A 20,000-nucleotide genomic window follows, 5' to 3' on the forward strand; every position below is an offset into this window, starting at 1 on the left:
TTCCCGTCTGAAGAGCTGAGCCAGTCCGTCTCTCGGCTCTCTGACGGATCAGAACCAAACAGCCTTTAGGAACCGGTATCAAAGTCCCGGTAATGGTACCCAACATTTTAGAAAGATGACCCAGCCCGAGTCTTAAAGCAACACTAGGTACCTGTTCCCACTTCGGCCCCCCTACGGCACATGTGTCAAACTCAAGGCCCGCGGGCCAAATCTGGCCCCGTGCAGGTTTAGATCCGGCCCGTATATCAATTTGGGTTCACTATAAGTTTTGGCCCTAGTTGTGCGCCAAACCAAAAACACAGGACAGTGTTTTTTAAACTGCAGTTACGGGACATTTAAAGCAAAATATGACAGATTTGCTGACTCTGAGACTCAGAAACTCCCCCAGAAGAAGCAGAGAGAGTTTTCATATTCAGGCTGAGAAACAGAAATGTAATCATTGTTTTGATTGATTTGCTAAATTCTACGATGGCTAAGGATCTCTTTTGAGGACTTTTGTAGGGTTTCATGTCAACAAAACGCAACAAAAAGCAACTAATTTACAAAAAGGTGACAAATGTCTGAGAAAGCCACAAAAAAGTCTGAACAAAAACAACCAAAATGAGGAAGAAAGCTCCCAAAATGTTAAAAAAAAGTGTGAGATGCAGTAACAAAAGCACCTCAGTAAACTCTCCATGTCTGGGTCTTGGTGGGATTCTCTTTTTCCAGTGTGGCCTTCTGGGAAACTGAGTTTGACCCCCCCCCTTCTCTACAGGTAGTCTAATTGGAACTACAGCTGGTGCTGAAAGTGACATAGTGCTGCTTTAAGTAGTGAATGAAATGCTAGTTTACCGGGATCTCCGTCAGACTCATTACAGCCGTTGTTGTCGTCCTCCGTTAACGGTCGAAGACAACTCTGATGGTCTCCTCCTCCGAATGCATGATTCCTCCTCCTCCTCCTTGGGACAGGGAGGGTCCCGTCTACACACACACACACACACAATCTTTAAAACCCATCAGGACGAAGTGAAGACTGCCGGACTCTTATTTTGGCGGTCAGAGATGGACTCTTATTTTGGCGGTCAGAGATGAACTCTTATTTTGGCGGCCAGAGATGAACTCTTATTTTGGCGGTCAGAGATGGCTCCTCACCTGATGGAACGTCAGTGTCAACTCCGTTATCTTCGGCCACTTTCAGGAAAATCTGCAAAAACATTCACAACAATTACATCAAAAATATTCTTTCTTTCATTCTCCAAATTATTAAACTTTTGTATATCCTACGGATAGGTTCTGATGCTACCGAGCCATCACCTCCCGTTAGCATCCCACTGACTCCCATTCATTCTGACGTCACTTTGACAGAGAATAACTTTACATCTGAAGAGTTTAAAGACTCTATTTGTCCGTTGTTTATTTCTAAAGAAACACGACAATGTATAAAAGGCTCCATTACCTTGTAGCTCACGTTATGGCTCCGTAGCAGACGCTTTTATAACAATAGGCTAACGATTGGGTCATAACCACGAGACTTACTGTCACACAGTAGAGGAATTACCGTATAGTACAGGAGAAGCTCACAGGCAGTTTGGACTTCCATTAGCTGTTTAGGTTTAATGACTAATGTTAACTAGCATGTTAGTGATCAGTAATTAGCCTGTGCCTATGTTATCTCCTTACATATACCTACGCTCTCCGTCTCTGTAAGATTGGGAATGATTGAGATTTCTCTCGGCACAGCTACCAGAAGACTTCACACTTTCAGACAATAACAAAGATAATACAGATTAGCGCTTCCTGCTTTTATGGAGACGTATAGGTCTGTGTTCGATTGAAGAACTTCTTAGTCGACTAACACTCATTCAGTTGTACCGACTAATCGATTAGTTGATTTAATCGACAGATCTGTAAATCTGAGTTTCTCCACAAAGAGTCATGCAAAAGGATTCATATATTGAATAAGATAATGCCTCCTTTGCATATTTAAACACAACATTTCAGAAAACATGTAATACAACAAATAACTGCCTTCAATCAAAGTAGGTTTCACTGTGATATCTGTTAGGTCAAAGGTCAACCCTTAATTCTTGTGTTTACCAGAGATGACCTTGTACGTTTCTTGGAAATAAGTCATTCAGCATGAAAACAGCATCAGACATGACTAATGGACTAAAGAGATCTAAGTTGACTAAGACCAAAACCACCGATTAGTCCACTGATCCACTAAGAGGGAGCAGCACTAGAGATGTATTACGTCTTGCGCACGCACAGAACAATCGCTCAAGCTTTCTTCGGTGTGAGACACTTTCTGGACCTCGGGGAGACTGATCCTTCATTGGTTACCGGTTTGCTTTAGAAAACATTTTAACATTGTGTTGTTTGTTTTTAAATCTCATTATGGTCAAGCCCCAGCTTACATCGCTGAAGTACTGAAGCCACACGCTGCTCTGAGGTCGTTAATGTCAGCTGACCAGCTCCTCTGAGGTCGTTAAGGTCAGCTGACCAGCTCCTCTGAGGTCGTTAAGGTCAGCTGACCAGCTCCTCTGAGGTCCTTAAGGTCAGCTGACCAGCTCCTCTGAGGTCCTTAAGGTCAGCTGACCAGCTCCTCTGAGGTCCTTAAGGTCAGCTGACCAGCTCCTCTGAGGTCCTTAAGGTCAGCTGACTAGCTCCTCTGAGGTCGTTAAGGTCAGCTGACCAGCTCTTCTGAGGTCGTTAAGGTCAGCTGACCAGCTCCTCTGAGGTCGTTAATGTCAGCTGACCAGCTACTCTGAGGTCGTTAAGGTCAGCTGACCAGCTCCTCTTAGGTCGTTAAGGTCAGCTGACCAGCTCCTCTGGGGTCGTTAAGGTCAGCTGACCAGCTACTCTGAGGTCGTTAAGGTCAGCTGACCAGCTCCTCTGGGGTCGTTAAGGTCAGCTGACCAGCTCTTCTGGGGTTGTTAAGGTCAGCTGACCAGCTCCTCTGAGGTCGTTAAGGTCAGCTGACCAGCTCCTCTGAGGTCGTTAAGGTCAGCTGACCAGCTCCTCTGAGGTCGTTAAGGTCAGCTGACCAGCTCCTCTGAGGTCGTGGAATGAACTGCCTCTGAATGTCAGATAGGACCCCCCAGCCTTCACAGTTTTAAATCACAACTTAAAACTCACTTTTGTTCATTGGCTTTCAAACGAGCTTGAGAGTTGTATTCTGTATTCTGCATTTTATTTCTCTAGTCTGTTATTTGTTTTAAATGTTTATTTTATTACTTCGTGTGTATATAATCATGTCAATGTCCAGCACTTTGGTCAACCTGGTTGTTTTAAATGGGCTCTATAAAGTTGGATTGGATTGTGTGTGTGTCTGTCTATGTGTGTGTGTGTGTGTGTGTGTGTGTCTCTGTGTGTGTCTCTGTGTCTGTGTGTGTGTGTGTGTGTGTGTGTGTGTCTCTGTGTGTGTGTCTCTGTGTCTGTGTGTGTGTGTGTCTGTCTCTGTGTGTGTGTGTGTGTGTGATAACCCCCCCTCACCTCCTCCAGAGTGGTGTCTGAGACCCCGTAGCTGGAGATGTTGAGCTCGGGCAGCTTCAGGTCCAGGTCTCTGAACAGAGCCACGAAGGCCCCGTCCTTGGCGGCGGAGTAGGGCAGCACGTAGGTCAGCTCGTGGCCCAGGTCCTCCATCAGGCGGGCTGCTGGGACGTGGCCCAGGATCAGACCCGAGACCAGCGACACGTCGGGGGCGCCGCCCGAGACCAGAGACAAGTCGGGGGGGCAGGGCCCGCACGCCGCAGGGACACCTTCTACGGACGGAGACATCCATCACAACAGAGTCCACATTCAAACACCCTAAACCTTTATTTATACAGGGTGTGTGTGTGTTTCTGTTTTTGTGTGTGTGTTTTTGTGTGTGTGTGTGTGTATTTCTGTGTGTCTGTGTGTGTATCCATCTGTGTGTGTGTGTGTTTCTGTGTGTCTCTGTGTGTGTGTGTTTCTGTGTGTGTATTTCTGTGTGTGTGTTTTTGTGTGTGTGTGTTTGTGTGTGTTTGTGTGTGTGTTTCTGTGTGTGTGTGTGTGTGTGTTTCTGTGTGTGTTTATGTGTGTGTTTCTGTGTGTGTGTGTGTGTGTTTCTGTGTGTGCGACTGAAGGCGAACGAATCAAACGCTCCGCTCACCGACGGCAGGTGCTTCACTTTCATGTTCACTGCCGAGTCCGGCGTCGCTGCTGCTGACCGAGGCGCTCTCCTCCTCCTGAACACACACACACACACACACACACACACACACACACACCTTTAAATACTACTACTACAGCCAAAATACTACTGTTATGTGGGCAGCTGTTGTCCCCGTTCTGTGTGCCTCTCTCCCTTTGTTATGTCCCCACTGTGTCAGTTGTGTCTGTTTCTGTGATAGTCCCCACTGTGTCAGTGGTGTCTGTTTCTGTGTTTGTCCCCACTGTGTCTGTATGTGTGTTAGTCCCCACTGTGTCTGTATGTGTGTTAGTCCCCACTGTGTCTGTATGTGTGTTAGTCCCCACTGTGTCTGTATGTGTGTTTGTGTAGTGTCTGTTTGTGTGTTTGTCCCCACTGTGTCTGTATGTGTGTTAGTCCCCACTGTGTCCGTGGTGTCTGTATGTGTGTTAGTCCCCACTGTGTCTGTATGTGTGTTAGTCCCCACTGTGTCTGTATGTGTGTTAGTCCCCACTGTGTCTGTATGTGTGTTTGTCCCCACTGTGTCTGTATGTGTGTTAGTCCCCACTGTGTCTGTATGTGTGTTTGTGTAGTGTCTGTTTGTGTGTTTGTCCCCACTGTGTCTGTTTGTGTGTTTGTCCCCACTGTGTCTGTTTGTGTGTTTGTCCCCACTGTGTCTGTATGTGTGTTTGTCCCCACTGTGTCTGTATGTGTGTTTGTCCCCACTGTGTCCGTGGTGTCTGTATGTGTGTTTGTCCCCACTGTGTCTGTATGTGTGTTTGTCCCCACTGTGTCTGTATGTGTGTTTGTCCCCACTGTGTCTGTATGTGTGTTTGTCCCCACTGTGTCCGTATGTGTGTTTGTCCCCACTGTGTCCGTATGTGTGTTTGTCCCCACTGTGTCCGTATGTGTGTTTGTCCCCACTGTGTCCGTATGTGTGTTTGTCCCCACTGTGTCCGGATGTGTGTTTGTGTAGTGTCTGTTTGTGTGTTTGTCCCCACTGTGTCTGTATGTGTGTTAGTCCCCACTGTGTCCGTGGTGTCTGTATGTGTGTTTGTCCCCACTGTGTCTGTATGTGTGTTTGTCCCCACTGTGTCTGTGGTGTCTGTATGTGTGTTTGTGTAGTGTCTGTTTGTCCCACTGTGTCCGTGGTGTCTGTATGTGTGTTTGTGTAGTGTCTGTATGTGTGTTTGTCCCCACTGTGTCTGTATGTGTGTTTGTCCCCACTGTGTCAGTGGTGTCTGTTTGTGTGTTTGTCCCCACTGTGTCTGTATGTGTGTTTGTCCCCACTGTGTCCGTATGTGTGTTTGTCCCCACTGTGTCCGTATGTGTGTTTGTCCCCACTGTGTCCGTATGTGTGTTTGTCCCCACTGTGTCCGTATGTGTGTTTGTCCCCACTGTGTCTGTATGTGTGTTTGTGTAGTGTCTGTTTGTGTGTTTGTCCCCACTGTGTCTGTATGTGTGTTAGTCCCCACTGTGTCCGTGGTGTCTGTATGTGTGTTAGTCCCCACTGTGTCTGTATGTGTGTTAGTCCCCACTGTGTCTGTATGTGTGTTTGTCCCCACTGTGTCTGTATGTGTGTTAGTCCCCACTGTGTCTGTATGTGTGTTTGTGTAGTGTCTGTTTGTGTGTTTGTCCCCACTGTGTCTGTTTGTGTGTTTGTCCCCACTGTGTCTGTTTGTGTGTTTGTCCCCACTGTGTCTGTATGTGTGTTTGTCCCCACTGTGTCTGTATGTGTGTTTGTCCCCACTGTGTCCGGTGTCTGTATGTGTGTTTGTCCCCACTGTGTCTGTATGTGTGTTTGTCCCCACTGTGTCTGTATGTGTGTTTGTCCCCACTGTGTCTGTATGTGTGTTTGTCCCCACTGTGTCTGTATGTGTGTTTGTCCCCACTGTGTGCCGTTATGTGTGTTTGTCCCCACTGTGTCCGTATGTGTGTTTGTCCCCACTGTGTCCGTATGTGTGTTTGTCCCCACTGTGTCCGTATGTGTGTTTGTCCCCACTGTGTCCGTATGTGTGTTTGTGTAGTGTCTGTTTGTGTGTTTGTCCCCACTGTGTCTGTATGTGTGTTTGTCCCCACTGTGTCTGTGGTGTCTGTATGTGTGTTTGTGTAGTGTCTGTTTGTCCCACTGTGTCCGTGGTGTCTGTATGTGTGTTTGTGTAGTGTCTGTATGTGTGTTTGTCCCCACTGTGTCTGTATGTGTGTTTGTCCCCACTGTGTCAGTGGTGTCTGTTTGTGTGTTTGTCCCCACTGTGTCTGTATGTGTGTTTGTCCCCACTGTGTCCGTATGTGTGTTTGTCCACTGTGTCCGTATGTGTGTTTGTCCCCACTGTGTCCGTATGTGTGTTTGTCCCCACGTTGTCCTGTGTGTTTGTCCCCACTGTGTCGTGTGTGTGTTTTGTCCCCACTGTGTCCGTATGTGTGTTTGTCCCGTATGTGTGTTTGTCCCCACTGTGTCCGTATGTGTGTTTGTCCCCACTGTGTCCGTATGTGCGTTTGTCCCCACTGTGTCCGTGTGCGTTTGTCCCCACTGTGTGCGTGTCCATGTGTGCGTTTGTCCCCACTGTGTCCGTATGTGGTTTGTCCCCACTGTGTCCGTGTGTGTGTTTTTGTCCCCACTGTGTCCGTATGTGTGTTTGTCCCCACTGTGTCCGTATGTGCGTTTGTCCCCACTGTGTCCGTATGTGCGTTTGTCCCCACTGTGTCCGTATGTGTGTTTGTCCCCACTGTGTCCGTATGTGTGTTTGTCCCCACTGTGTCTGTATGTGCGTTTGTCCCCACTGTGTCTGTATGTGCGTTTGTCCCCACTGTGTCCGTGTTGTCTGTATGTGCGTTTGTCCCCACTGTGTCTGTATGTGTGTTTGTCCCCACTGTGTCTGTATGTGTGTTTGTGTAGTGTCTGTATGTGCGTTTGTCCCCACTGTGTCCGTGTTGTCTGTATGTGTGTTTGAAGGACTCTCCTGGAAGTAGGTCAAGGCTGGAGCTCTACCTCTTTGACATACCATACTGTGACTTTATGAGCTTCCACTGATACTCATCTGCACAGCTGCTTCTAATTCCACTCACCAACGCTGCAGTATATATTCCTGGGCTTGGCTCTTTTCGGTGCCAGATCGTTGCACCTACCGGTCTGGTAACTAGGCTCCCAAGTTGTATCAGTTTGTGATTTTTTTTGTCTTCATTTTTGTTTTGCTCCTGGTGTTTTTGCTAAAGTGCTGTTCTTTTCTGCTCAGACCCACATCTCGAGACCTGCTGCCGTGGCTTGCCGAGTCTCCAGCTCATCACTCTCCTGTTTTTTCTACCCTCTCACTTGGATTTATGTTAGAGAGTTTGGACATTCCTCTGCCTGCCCGCCTCAGCCCCTTTCCAGCCCAGAGCCGACCTACTTGGTATCAGCATTCCTCGGTTACTTTAAAGAACGGACTTTTCATTAAAACATTTTGTTACATCGTTACTCTGAGTCCGTGTTGGTTTCTCCGTGTGCTGGGTCAGTACCAAAGCCTAACAACTACACAGAGAGCAACACACTAATATATCGGAGTGTGTGCGTATTTCTGTTTGTGTGTGTGTGTCTCTGTGTGTGTGTGTGTGTGTGTATGTGTGTGTGTGTGTGTGTGTGTGTGTGTCTCTGTGTGTGTGTGCCTGAGTGTGTGTGTGTGTGTGTACCTTCTTGTTGAAGGACACGGTGCTGTGTGTGTGTGTGTGTCTCTGTGTGTTGTGTGTGTGTGTGTCTGTGTGTGTGTGTGTGTGTGTCTGTGTGTGTGTCTCTGTGTGTGTGTGTGTGTGTGTCTCTGTGTGTGTGTGTGTGTGTGTGTGTGTGTGTGTGTGTGTGTGTGTGTGTACCTTCTTGTTGAAGGACACGGTGCTGTGTGTCTGTGTGTGTGTGTGTCTGTGTGTCTCTGTGTGTGTGTCTGTGTGTGTGTGTGTGTGTGTCTGTGTGTCTCTGTGTGTGTGTGTGTGTGTGTGTGTGTCTGTGTGTGTGTGTCTGTGTGTGTGTGTGTCTCTGTGTGTGTTTGTCTCTGTGTGTGTGTGTGTGTGTGTGTGGTGTGTGTGTGTGTCTCTGTGTGTGTGTGTGCGTGTGTGTGTTTGTTGTTGTGTGTGTGTGTGTTTTGTGTGTGTTGTGTGTGTGTGTGTGTGTGTGTGTGTGTGTGTCTCTGTGTGTGTGTGTGTGTGTGTGTGTGTGTGTGTGTGTTGTGTGTGTGTGTCTGTGTGTGTGTGTCTGTGTGTGTGTGTGTGTGTGTACCTTCTTGTTGAAGGACACGGTGCTGCAGGAGTTCCTGCAGGAGCTGAGTGATGGTTCCGGTTCCTTCTTGACCAGGGTCAGGTAGTAGCCCGTCCCCAGCTGGTTCTTCAGGAACAGAGACGAGCCCACGCAGCACAGCTTCCCGTGGGAGATGATGGCGATGCGGTCGCCCAAAATGTCCGCCTCGTCCATGTGGTGCGTTGACAGGATGATGGTCCGCCCTGACAGGAAACAGGAAGTTAAGTCACAGTTACAAGAGAAGGGAGACCGGTAGCTGCAGCTCTGTTTCTCCGGTCTCACGTATAGGGTTGGATACCGTTTGGATTTTTACGATTCCGATGCTTCTAAAATGATTCCGATTCCTAAACCGATTCTTGTAAGTGTAATATGTTTACTAGCGATCCCGTGCAGTGAATGGTCTGTTTTGGTGAGACCAGAGGGGAAAATATGGCATTTTTAAAGTAGCCTACATTTACGGTAGCTAGCTAACGGTAGACTACAGAGAAAGGGGGATATTTTTACGTCCATTTCGGAGCGACGGGGGGAAAATATTTCAGTCAGTCCACTATGGAACCGGGTTTTGGTACCCAACCCTACTCATGTAGGGAATTATGTCTAAAACAAGGTCCTAAGGCCTGTCAAATCTGACTCCTATTTATTAATTCCTGCACCTTCTTATATCGGTCTCAAGTTTACCAGAACACAGGGATCAATCTGAGACAAAGAGTTCAGTTAGGCAACGTTTACTTGAAGTTAGAGATGGTCTGATACCATTTTTTGCTTCCCGATACAGATTCCGATACCTGAACTTGCGTATCGGCCGATACCGAGTACCGATCTGATCCCAGTGTGTCATATTTTTTATAATGTTTTAACAGCTGTATACTACTATCTCTGTATGGATGTGATATGATGTATAACAGCTGTATACTACTATCTCTGTATGGATGTGATATGATGTATAACAGCTGTATACTACTATCTCTGTAGGATGTGATATGATGTATAACAGCTGTATACTACTATCTCTGTATGGATGTAGATATGATGTATAACACCTGTATACTACTATCTCTGTATGGATGTGATGTATAACAGCTGTATACTACTATCTCCGTATGATGTGATATGATGTATAACAGCTGTATACTACTATCTCTGTATGGATGTGATATGATGTATAACAGCTGTATACTACTATCTCTGTATGGATGTGATATGATGTATAACAGCTGTATACTACTATCTCTGTATGGATGTGATATGATGTATAACAGCTGTATACTACTATCTCTGTATGGATGTGATATGATGTATAACACCTGTATACTACTATCTCTGTATGGATGTGATGTATAACAGCTGTATACTACTATCTCTGTATGATGTGATATGATGTATAACAGCTGTATACTACTATCTCTGTATGGATGATATGATATATAACAGCTGTATACTACTATCTCTGTATGGATGATATGATATATAACAGCTGTATACTACCATCTCTGTATGATGATATGATGTATAACAGCTGTATACTACTATTCTTGTATGTGTTATGATGTATAACAGCTGTATACTACTATCTCTGTATGATGTGATATGATGTATAACAGCTGTATACTACTAACTCCTGTATGGATGTGATATGATGTATAACAGCTGTATACTACTATCTCTGTATGGATGTGATATGATGTATAACAGCTGTGTACTACTATCCTGTTATAGATGTGATATGATGTATAACAGCTGTATACTACTATCTCTGTATGGATGATATGATATATAACAGCTGTATACTACCACCTCTGTGTATGATATGATGTATAACAGCTGTATACTACTATCTCTGTATGATGTGATATGATGTATAACAACGTATCGCGACTACTATCTCTGTATGATGTGATATGATGTATAACAGCTGTATACTACTATCCCTGTATGGATGTGATATGATGTATAACAGCTGTATATACTACTATCTCTGTATGGATGTGATATGATGTATAACAGCTGTATACTACTATCCCTGTATAGATGTGATATGATGTATAACAGCTGTATACTACTATCTCTGTATGGATGATATGATATATAACAGCTGTATACTACCATCTCTGTATGATGATATGATGTATAACAGCTGTATACTACTATCTCTGTATGATGTGATATGATGTATAACAGCTGTATACTACTATCTCTGTATGATGTGATATGATGTATAACAGCTGTATACTACTATCCCTGTATGGATGTGATATGATGTATAACAGCTGTATACTACTATCTCTGTATGGATGTGATATGATGTATAACAGCTGTACTATACTACTCTGTATGGATGTGATATGATGTATAACAGCTGTATACTACTATCTCTGTATGGATGTGATATGATGTATAACAGCTGTATACTACTATCCCTGTATGGATGTGATATGATGTATAACAGCTGTATACTACTATCTCTGTATGGATGTGATATGATGTATAACAGCTGTATACTACTATCCCTGTATGGATGTGATATGATGTATAACAGCTGTATACTACTATCCCTGTATGGATGTGATATGATGTATAACAGCTGTATACTATATCTCTGTATGGATGTGATATGATGTATAACAGCTGTATACTACTATCCCTGTATGGATGTGATATGATGTATAACAGCTGTATACTACTATCCCTGTATGGATGTGATATGATGTATAACAGCTGTATACTACTATCTCTGTATGGATGTGATATGATGTATAACAGCTGTATACTACTATCTTTTGTATGATGTGATATGATGTATAACAGCTGTATACTACTATCTCTGTATGATGATATTATGTATAACAGCTGTATACTATCTCTGTATGGATGTGATATGATGTATAACAGCTGTTACCATCCCATCTGTATGGATGTGATATGATGTATAACAGCTGTATACTACTATCCTTTATGGATGTGATATGATGTATAACAGCTGTATACTACTATCTCGTATGGATGTGATATGATGTATAACAGCTGTATACTACTATCCCTGTATGGATGTGATATGATGTATAACAGCTGTATACTACTATCTCTGTATGGATGTGATATGATGTATAACAGCTGTATACTACTATCCCCGTATGGATGTGATATGATGTATAACAGCTGTATACTACTATCTCTGTATGGATGTGATATGATGTATAACAGCTGTATACTACTATCCCTGTATGGATGTGATATGATGTATAACAGCTGTATACTACTATCCCTGTATGGATGTGATATGATGTATAACAGCTGTATACTACTATCTCTGTATGGATGTGATATGATGTATAACAGCTGTATACTACTATCTCTGTATGGATGTGATATGATATATAACAGCTGTATACTACTATCCCTGTATGGATGTGATATGATGTATAACAGCTGTATACTACTATCTCTGTATAGATGTGATATGATGTATAACGGCTGTATACTACTATCCCTGTATGGATGTGATATGATGTATAACAGCTGTATACTACTATCTCTGTATGGATGTGATATGATGTATAACAGCTGTATACTACTATCTCTGTATGGATGTGATATGATGTATAACAGCTGTATACTACTATCTCTGTATGATGATATTATGTATAACAGCTGTATACTACTATCTCTGTATGGATGTGATATGATGTATAACAGCTGTATACTACCATCTCTGTATGGATGTGATATGATGTATAACAGCTGTATACTACTATCTCTGTATGATGATATGATGTCTAACAGCTGTATACTACTATCTCTGTATGATGATATGATGTATAACAGCTGTATACTACTATCTCTGTATGATGATATGATGTATAACAGCTGTATACTACTATCTCTGTATGATGATATGATGTATAACAGCTGTATACTACCATCTCTGTATGATGATATGATGTATAACAGCTGTATACTACCATCTCTGTATGATGATATGATGTATAACAGCTGTATACTACTATCCCTGTATGGATGTGATATGATTTTTATCTCTGTTGTCTGTCTGGCTCAGGTTAAACTCTTATAAACAAACTTTCTGTTATTCTCCAGTCTGACCGTCAGTTATAACGGAAAAACAACATAAATAAACTACTTTAACAAGGATTTTATCTGATCGGTAAATAAACTCCAGTACTTCCCGATACCAGCGTTTTAGGCAGTATTGGATACTTGATGGATCTCTACTTGAAGTCCAGCATTTAAGTTACAACACGTGTGGTTTCACTAAACTTCCCTAACCACAGACAAATCACCAAAGTCTATGTCAGATTATGAACTCCTCTAACCATTTATCCTAATCTTTTATATCTTGCTTGGAGGAGTCTCTCCTCCTCTCTCCCTCCTGTCTTCCAGCTCTTTACACACGAGATCCAACCCCCTCCCCTCCCGGTCTACTCCATCGTATGGTACAGTAATGCATACACTCACATATATGGTCCTGAGTCTATACACACTCTGATCCCTGCCCATGTTCTCCTGGGCATCCATGTCACGGACTGTTTCTCATGGTCAACTAACACCACAACAAATGTCAAAAAAAGCCCAGCAGCAGCGCCTTCCCTTGTGCTGGTGTCCTTTTACAGACCCACCATTGAGAGCATCCTTTCATACTGCATGTATGTGTGGTTCGCTGCAGACATAAAGGCCCTGCAGAGAATCAAGATTGCAGAAAACAATCATTGGTTGCCCCCTCCCCTCGCTGTCAGATACTGCACTCAGCTGCAATCACTCAAGAGCCAAGATCATCATCAAGGACATTACTCATCCTGGCCCCCACCTGTTTCAACTGTTACCCTCTGGTTGGCATTATACGTCTACAGTACAGGCCAGAAGTTTTGGACACACCTTCTCATTCAATGTGTTTCCTTTTTGTTTTCATGACTATTTACATTGTAGATTCTCACTGAAGGCATCAAAACTATGAATGAACTCATATGGAATTATGTACTTAACAAAAAAGTGTGAAATAACTGAAAACATGTCTTATATTTTAGATTCTTCAAAGTAGCCACCCTTTGCTTTTTTTATTAATAAGGGAAAAACTTCCACTAATGAACCCTGACAAAGCACACCTGTGAAGGTAAAACCATTTCAGGTGACTACCTCATGAAGCTCATTGAGAGAACACCAAGGGTTTGCAGAGTTATCAAAAAAAGCAAAGGGTGGCTACTTTGAAGAATCTAAAATATAAGACATGTTTTCAGTTATTTCACACTTTTTTGTTAAGTACATAATTCCATATGTGTTCATTCATAGTTTTGATGCCTTCAGTGAGAATCTACAATGTAAATAGTCATGAAAATGAAAAGGAAATGCATTGAATGAGAAGGTGTGTCCAGACTTTTGGCCTGTTCTGTACACCAGGAGTGTCCAAATTTTTTTTTTTTTTTTTTTACAAACAAAGTTACATACAAATGCACTGATCTATAACAATTTTTATTTTATTGTCATAATTATGATTTTTTTGAAATGGTAATGTAACCAAATCAACGCCACTCAGACATGAAATAATTTTAAAAAATAAATAAAAAAACTGCCTTACTTTTACATCTGTAGTCAGATAACCGAACATACTGTACGGACTACCTTTAACTTGAAGTTGATAAATATCTTAACCCCATGTTCATTTTAAACATGACTTATTATGCGTGATGCAAAGTTTGTTATAATAACATTTAAGCTTACAACCCATGACTCTTGCTCTCTTCTTTTGCAAACAGAGTCTGCGGGCCCTGATTGGCCCCTGGGCCGTACTTTGGACATGCCCGGTCTATACAATTCAGCACCACCAGATTTAAAAATAGCTTCTTCCCAAATGCAGTAGTTTCCCTAAACAAATGTAGATAGACAAACAGTCACTCACTGTCACCTCCTGCACTTCTACACTTGCACGTATCTGACCATTGCTCTTTTACTGTTTTTATTCTATTTTAAATGTCTTGTAAGGATTATTTATTGCATTTATTGTATGCACCCAGTGGAGTAGTGCTCCTAATTTCACTGTATTGTTAAGTACAATGAGAATAAAGGCTTTCTATTCAATCCTTGAATTTCCCCTTGGGGATCCATAAAGTAAGTAAGTAAGTAAGTAAGTAAGTAAGTATCTATCTATCTATCTATCTATCTATCTATCTATCCATCTATCCATCTATCCATCTATCCATCCATCCATCCATCCATCCAATTCAAGTCTATACATGCTATACAACAGGGGATACAACTATAATACTGAGAATAACACATCTAGAATATTGAAATCTCTCTACACTCACCAGGCCGGTACTTGAGCAGCAGGTCCCAGATCCCTCGGCGAGCGTACGGGTCGACTCCGGCCGTGGGTTCGTCCAGGATCACGACCTTGGACCCCCCGACGAAGGCCAGCGCCACCGAGAGTTTCCTCTGCATGCCTCCAGACAGCGAGTTGGCCCGGGCGCTGCGTTTGTGCGGCAGCCCCGTGTCCTGCAGGATCTGCTCGATCTCGCCTTTCACCTGCTGCTCCGACAAGCCTTTGAGCCGGCCGTAGAACCAGATGTGCTCCTCCACCGTCAGCCTGCCAGAAACACACCATTCAGGTCAGGTTACTGCATTGGTACCCGTAGGTAAACCAGGTTTACAATCTAAGAGGCAGGACATCCTTAAAACCTCGTAGACCACCACATAACATGCAACACACAAAACATGACAACATATAAAACAGACGAACATAGGACATGGATAAGAAACCGTACATGACCACGTTGACTTGTGCAGTAATATACAGTAGTTCTACAGCTAGTACATGACCAAGATGCTTATGTGTTGTGTGCAGTAATTCCACAGTTTGTTTAACAGAGTGATAGCTGCTGGGACATAACTGTAAATCTTGTAGTTCTACAACCAGGGAGGATTAGCCTATGACTTTGCACTTTATGAGGTACTCAGACACATAAAACAAGCATTTTAAAAGCAATTAAAATCAATAAAATCAGTAACTATCAGGTGAGAAATGTGAGACTATTGTATGTAGAAAGCTAATATCAAGAGGTGTGTTTTGAATGTGTCCAGGTCAGTACAGTCACGGATGTGTATGGGCTGCGATTGGGTTGCACGATATTGACAAAATGTGATATTGCGATAATAATATTAATTTCGATATTTTTAAACATGTATAATTACTAAAGTTATGGGAAAATGCATCAAAATAGATTCACAACAACATAGTTCACAGTGGATGAAAAATATTCAATATTTCCGACATAAACACTGTTTATAAACTCTGCGTCATATAAACACTGGTTATGAAGTTGCGGGATAGCTACCTATGAGAAATAGATGCAGGATGGGAATTCTTTTGGCCACTAAAGTTTCCTCTTCAGTCTCTGTTATTTCATCTTCTCAACACTCATTTTCTAACTTTTGTGTTCTTTCTTTTGCTGATTCTGATTCTGACAACTAAGCCCCACAGCCAACGGACGGGACACAAAATAAACTAAATATTGCACACTTATCGCGGCACTTCCGATATGATATTGCATAACGTTACTGAGTCGATATATCATGCACCCCTAGCTGCAATGGTGAAAGCTCTGTCAGCCCAGGTATAGTGCGTGGTGAGTGGGAGGGGGAGAGGAGTGGAGGTTATGGGGGGGTCCTGGAGGTGGAGCAGGTCTGGGAGGTAGGGAGGAGCCTGGTTATGGAGGGCTTTAAACTGGATGCATTGGGGAACTGGGAGCCAGTGGAGGTTCTGAAGGATGGGAGTGATGTTACCATAGGAACAGGTGTGGGTGAGGAGACGGGCAGCAGAGATTTGGATGTATAGGAGTTTATTTAAGGCTTTAGCAGGTGACCCACAGAGGATGCTGTAGCAGTGGTCAATTCTGGAAGTGACGAAGGCGTGAATCGATGTTTCGGCAGCAGAGAAGGTGAGTGATGGGCGGAGACGGGCAATGTTTAGAGGTGAAAGAAGGCAGTTCTGGTTATTTTGTTGATGTGGTTTTCAAAAGTGAGGTTGCTGTCGAAGATGACTCCCAGGTTTCTCTCCCAGGTTGACTTACCTCGACATACTCTACTATGACTTTATTTGACATACTCTACTATGACTTTATTTGACATACTCTACTATGACTTTATTTGACATACTCTACTATGACTTTATTTGACTTTATTTGACATACTCTACTATGGCTTTATTTGACATACTCTACTATGGCTTTATTTGACATACTCTACTATGGCTTTATTTGACATACTCTACTATGACTTTATTTTGACATACTCTACTATGACTTTATTTGACATACTATACTATGGCTTTGTGACACACTCTACTATGACTATACTCTACTATGACTTTTGACATACTCTACTACGACTTTATTTGACATACTCTACTATAACTTTATTTGACATACTATACTATGACTTTGACTTGCCATACCTACTATGGCTTTATTTGACATACTCTACTATAACTTTTTTTGACATACTCTACTGACTTTATTTGACATACTCTACTATGACTTTTTTGACATACTATACTATGGCTTTATTTGACATACTCTACTATGGCTTTATGCATACTCTACTATGACTTTGTTTTTATTTACATAGCTTTATTTGACATACTCTACTATGACTTTATTTGACATACTCTACTATGCTTTTATTTGACATACTCTACTATGGCATTTTATTTGACATACTCTACTATGTATTTTATTTGACATACTCTACTATGACTTTATTTGACATACTCCACTATGGCTTTATTTGACATACTCTACTATGACTTTATTTGACATACTCTACTATGGATTTTATTTGACATACTCTACTATGGCTTTATTTGACATACTCTACTATGGCTTTATTTGACATACTCTACTATAGCGCTATTTGACATACTCTACCATGGCTTCTATTTGACATACTCTACTATGGCTTTATTTGACATACTCTACTATGGCTTTATTTGACATACTCTACTATGACTTTATTTGACATACTCTACTATGGATTTTATTTGACATACTCTACTATGGCTTTATTTGACATACTCTACTATGCCTTTATTTGACATACTCTACTATGGCTTTATTTGACATACTCTACTATGACTTTATTTGACATACTCTACTATGACTTTATTTGACATACTCTACTATGACTTTATTTGACATACTCTACTATGGCTTTATTTGACATACTCTACTATGGCTTTATTTGACATACTCTACTATGACTTTATTTGACATACTCTACTATGACTTTATTTGACATACTCTACTATGACTTTATTTGACATACTCTACTATGGCTTTATTTGACATACTCTACTATGACTTTATTTGACATACTCTACTATGACTTTATTTGACATACTCTACTATGGCTTTATTTGACATACTCTACTATGGCTTTATTTGACATACTCTACTATGGCTTTATTTGACATACTCTACTATGGCTTTATTTGACATACTCTACTATGACTTTATTTGACATACTCTACTATGACTTTATTTGACATACTCTACTATGACTTTATTTGACATACTCTACTATGACTTTATTTGACATACTATACTATGGCTTTATTTGACATACTCTACTATGGCTTTATTTGACATACTCTACTATGACTTTATTTGACATACTCTACTATGACTTTATTTGACATACTCTACTATGGCTTTATTTGACATACTATACTATGGCTTTATTTGACATACTCTACTATGACTTTATTTGACATACTCTACTATGGCTTTATTTGACATACTATACTATGACTTTATTTGACATACTCTACTATGGCTTTATTTGACATACTATACTATGACTTTATTTGACATACTCTACTATGGCTTTATTTGACATACTATACTATGACTTTATTTGACATACTCTACTATGACTTTATTTGACATACTCTACTATGGCTTTATTTGACATACTCTACTATGGCTTTATTTGACATACTATACTATGACTTTATTTGACATACTCTACTATGACTTTATTTGACATACTCTACTATGACTTTATTTGACATACTATACTATGACTTTATTTGACATACTCTACTATGACTTTATTTGACATACTCTACTATGACTTTATTTGACATACTATACTATGACTTTATTTGACATACTCTACTATGACTTTATGAGTGGTGCTGGAGACTCACATGCTGAAGAGGACGTTGTGTTGAGGACAGACTCCCAGACTCTGTCTGATGGTGCTCAGCTCCGTCCGGATGTCTCTGCCCAGGATGTAGGCAGTGCCAGAGGTTGGAGGGAACAGACCCGTCAGGATGGACCTGCAGGGACCACATCATTCATATAACCATACTGGAGCTGTCAGGATGGACCTACAGGTACCACATCATTCATATAACCATACTGGATCTGTTAGGATGGACCTACAGGTACCACATCATTCATATAACCATACTGGATCAGTTAGGATGGACCTACAGGGACCACATCATTCATATAACCATACTGGAGCTGTCAGGATGGACCTACAGGGACCACATCCTTCATATAACCATTCTGGATCTGTTAGGATGGACCTAAAGGGACCACATCATTCATATAACCATACTGGATCAGTTAGGATGGACCTACAGGGACCACATCATTCATATAACCATACTGGATCAGTTAGGATGGACCTACAGGGACCACATCATTCATATAACCATACTGGATCAGTTAGGATGGACCTACAGGGACCACATCATTCATATAACCATACTGGATCTGTTAGGATGGACCTACAGGGACCACATCATTCATATAACCATACTGGATCTCTCTCAGCCCTAGTGTCTGTCTCTGTCTCAGTCCTAGTGTCTGTCTCTGTCTCTGTCCTAGTGTCTGTCTCAGTCCTAGTGTCTGTCTCTCTCTCAGTCCTAGTGTCTGTCTCAGCCCTAGTGTCTGTCTCAGTCCTAGTGTCTGTCTCAGTCCTAGTGTCTGTCTCAGCCCTAGTGTCTGTCTCAGCCCTAGTGTCTGTCCCAGTCCTAGTGTCTGTCTCAGTCCTAGTGTCTGTCTCAGTCCTAGTGTCTGTCTCAGCCCTAGTGTCTGTCTCAGTCCTAGTGTCTGTCTCAGTCCTAGTGTCTGTCTCTGTCTCAGCAATAGTGTCTGTCTCAGCCCTAGTGTCTGTCCCAGCCCTAGTGTCTGTCTCAGTCCTAGTGTCTGTCTCAGTCCTAGTGTCTGTCTCAGCCCTAGTGTCTGTCTCAGCCCTAGTGTCTGTCTCAGTCCTAGTGTCTGTCTCAGCCCTAGTGTCTGTCTCAGTCCTAGTGTCTGTCTCAGTCCTAGTGTCTGTCTCAGCCCTAGTGTCTGTCTCTGTCTCAGCAATAGTGTCTGTCTCAGCCCTAGTGTCTGTCCCAGCCCTAGTGTCTGTCTCAGTCCTAGTGTCTGTCTCAGTCCTAGTGTCTGTCTCCAGCCCTAGTGTCGTGTCTCAGTCCTAGTGTCTGTCTCAGTCCTAGTGTTTTGTCTCAGCCCTAGTGTCTGTCTCTAGTCCTAGTGTCTGTCTCAGTCCTAGTGTCTGTCTCAGTCCTAGTGTCTGTCCCAGTCC

General features: G+C 42.3%; 1 protein-coding gene across 1 annotated transcript in view; it reads right to left on the bottom strand.

The window, feature by feature from the left end:
- LOC120566854 (phospholipid-transporting ATPase ABCA1-like) overlaps positions 1–20,000 on the bottom strand; it is a 101,758-nt gene that overhangs the window by 19,222 nt on the left and 62,536 nt on the right. Inside the window, 8 exon segments of the mRNA XM_039813516.1 lie at positions 1–40; positions 832–960; positions 1,132–1,183; positions 3,475–3,743; positions 4,115–4,190; positions 8,376–8,596; positions 14,708–14,985; positions 18,607–18,738. The exon segment at positions 1–40 is cut by the window's left edge and continues 109 nt beyond it. Coding sequence (XP_039669450.1) covers positions 1–40; positions 832–960; positions 1,132–1,183; positions 3,475–3,743; positions 4,115–4,190; positions 8,376–8,596; positions 14,708–14,985; positions 18,607–18,738 — 1,197 coding nt within the window.

Source organism: Perca fluviatilis, chromosome 10 (genome assembly GCF_010015445.1).
Source record: "Perca fluviatilis chromosome 10, GENO_Pfluv_1.0, whole genome shotgun sequence".
NCBI lineage: Eukaryota > Metazoa > Chordata > Actinopteri > Perciformes > Percidae > Perca > Perca fluviatilis.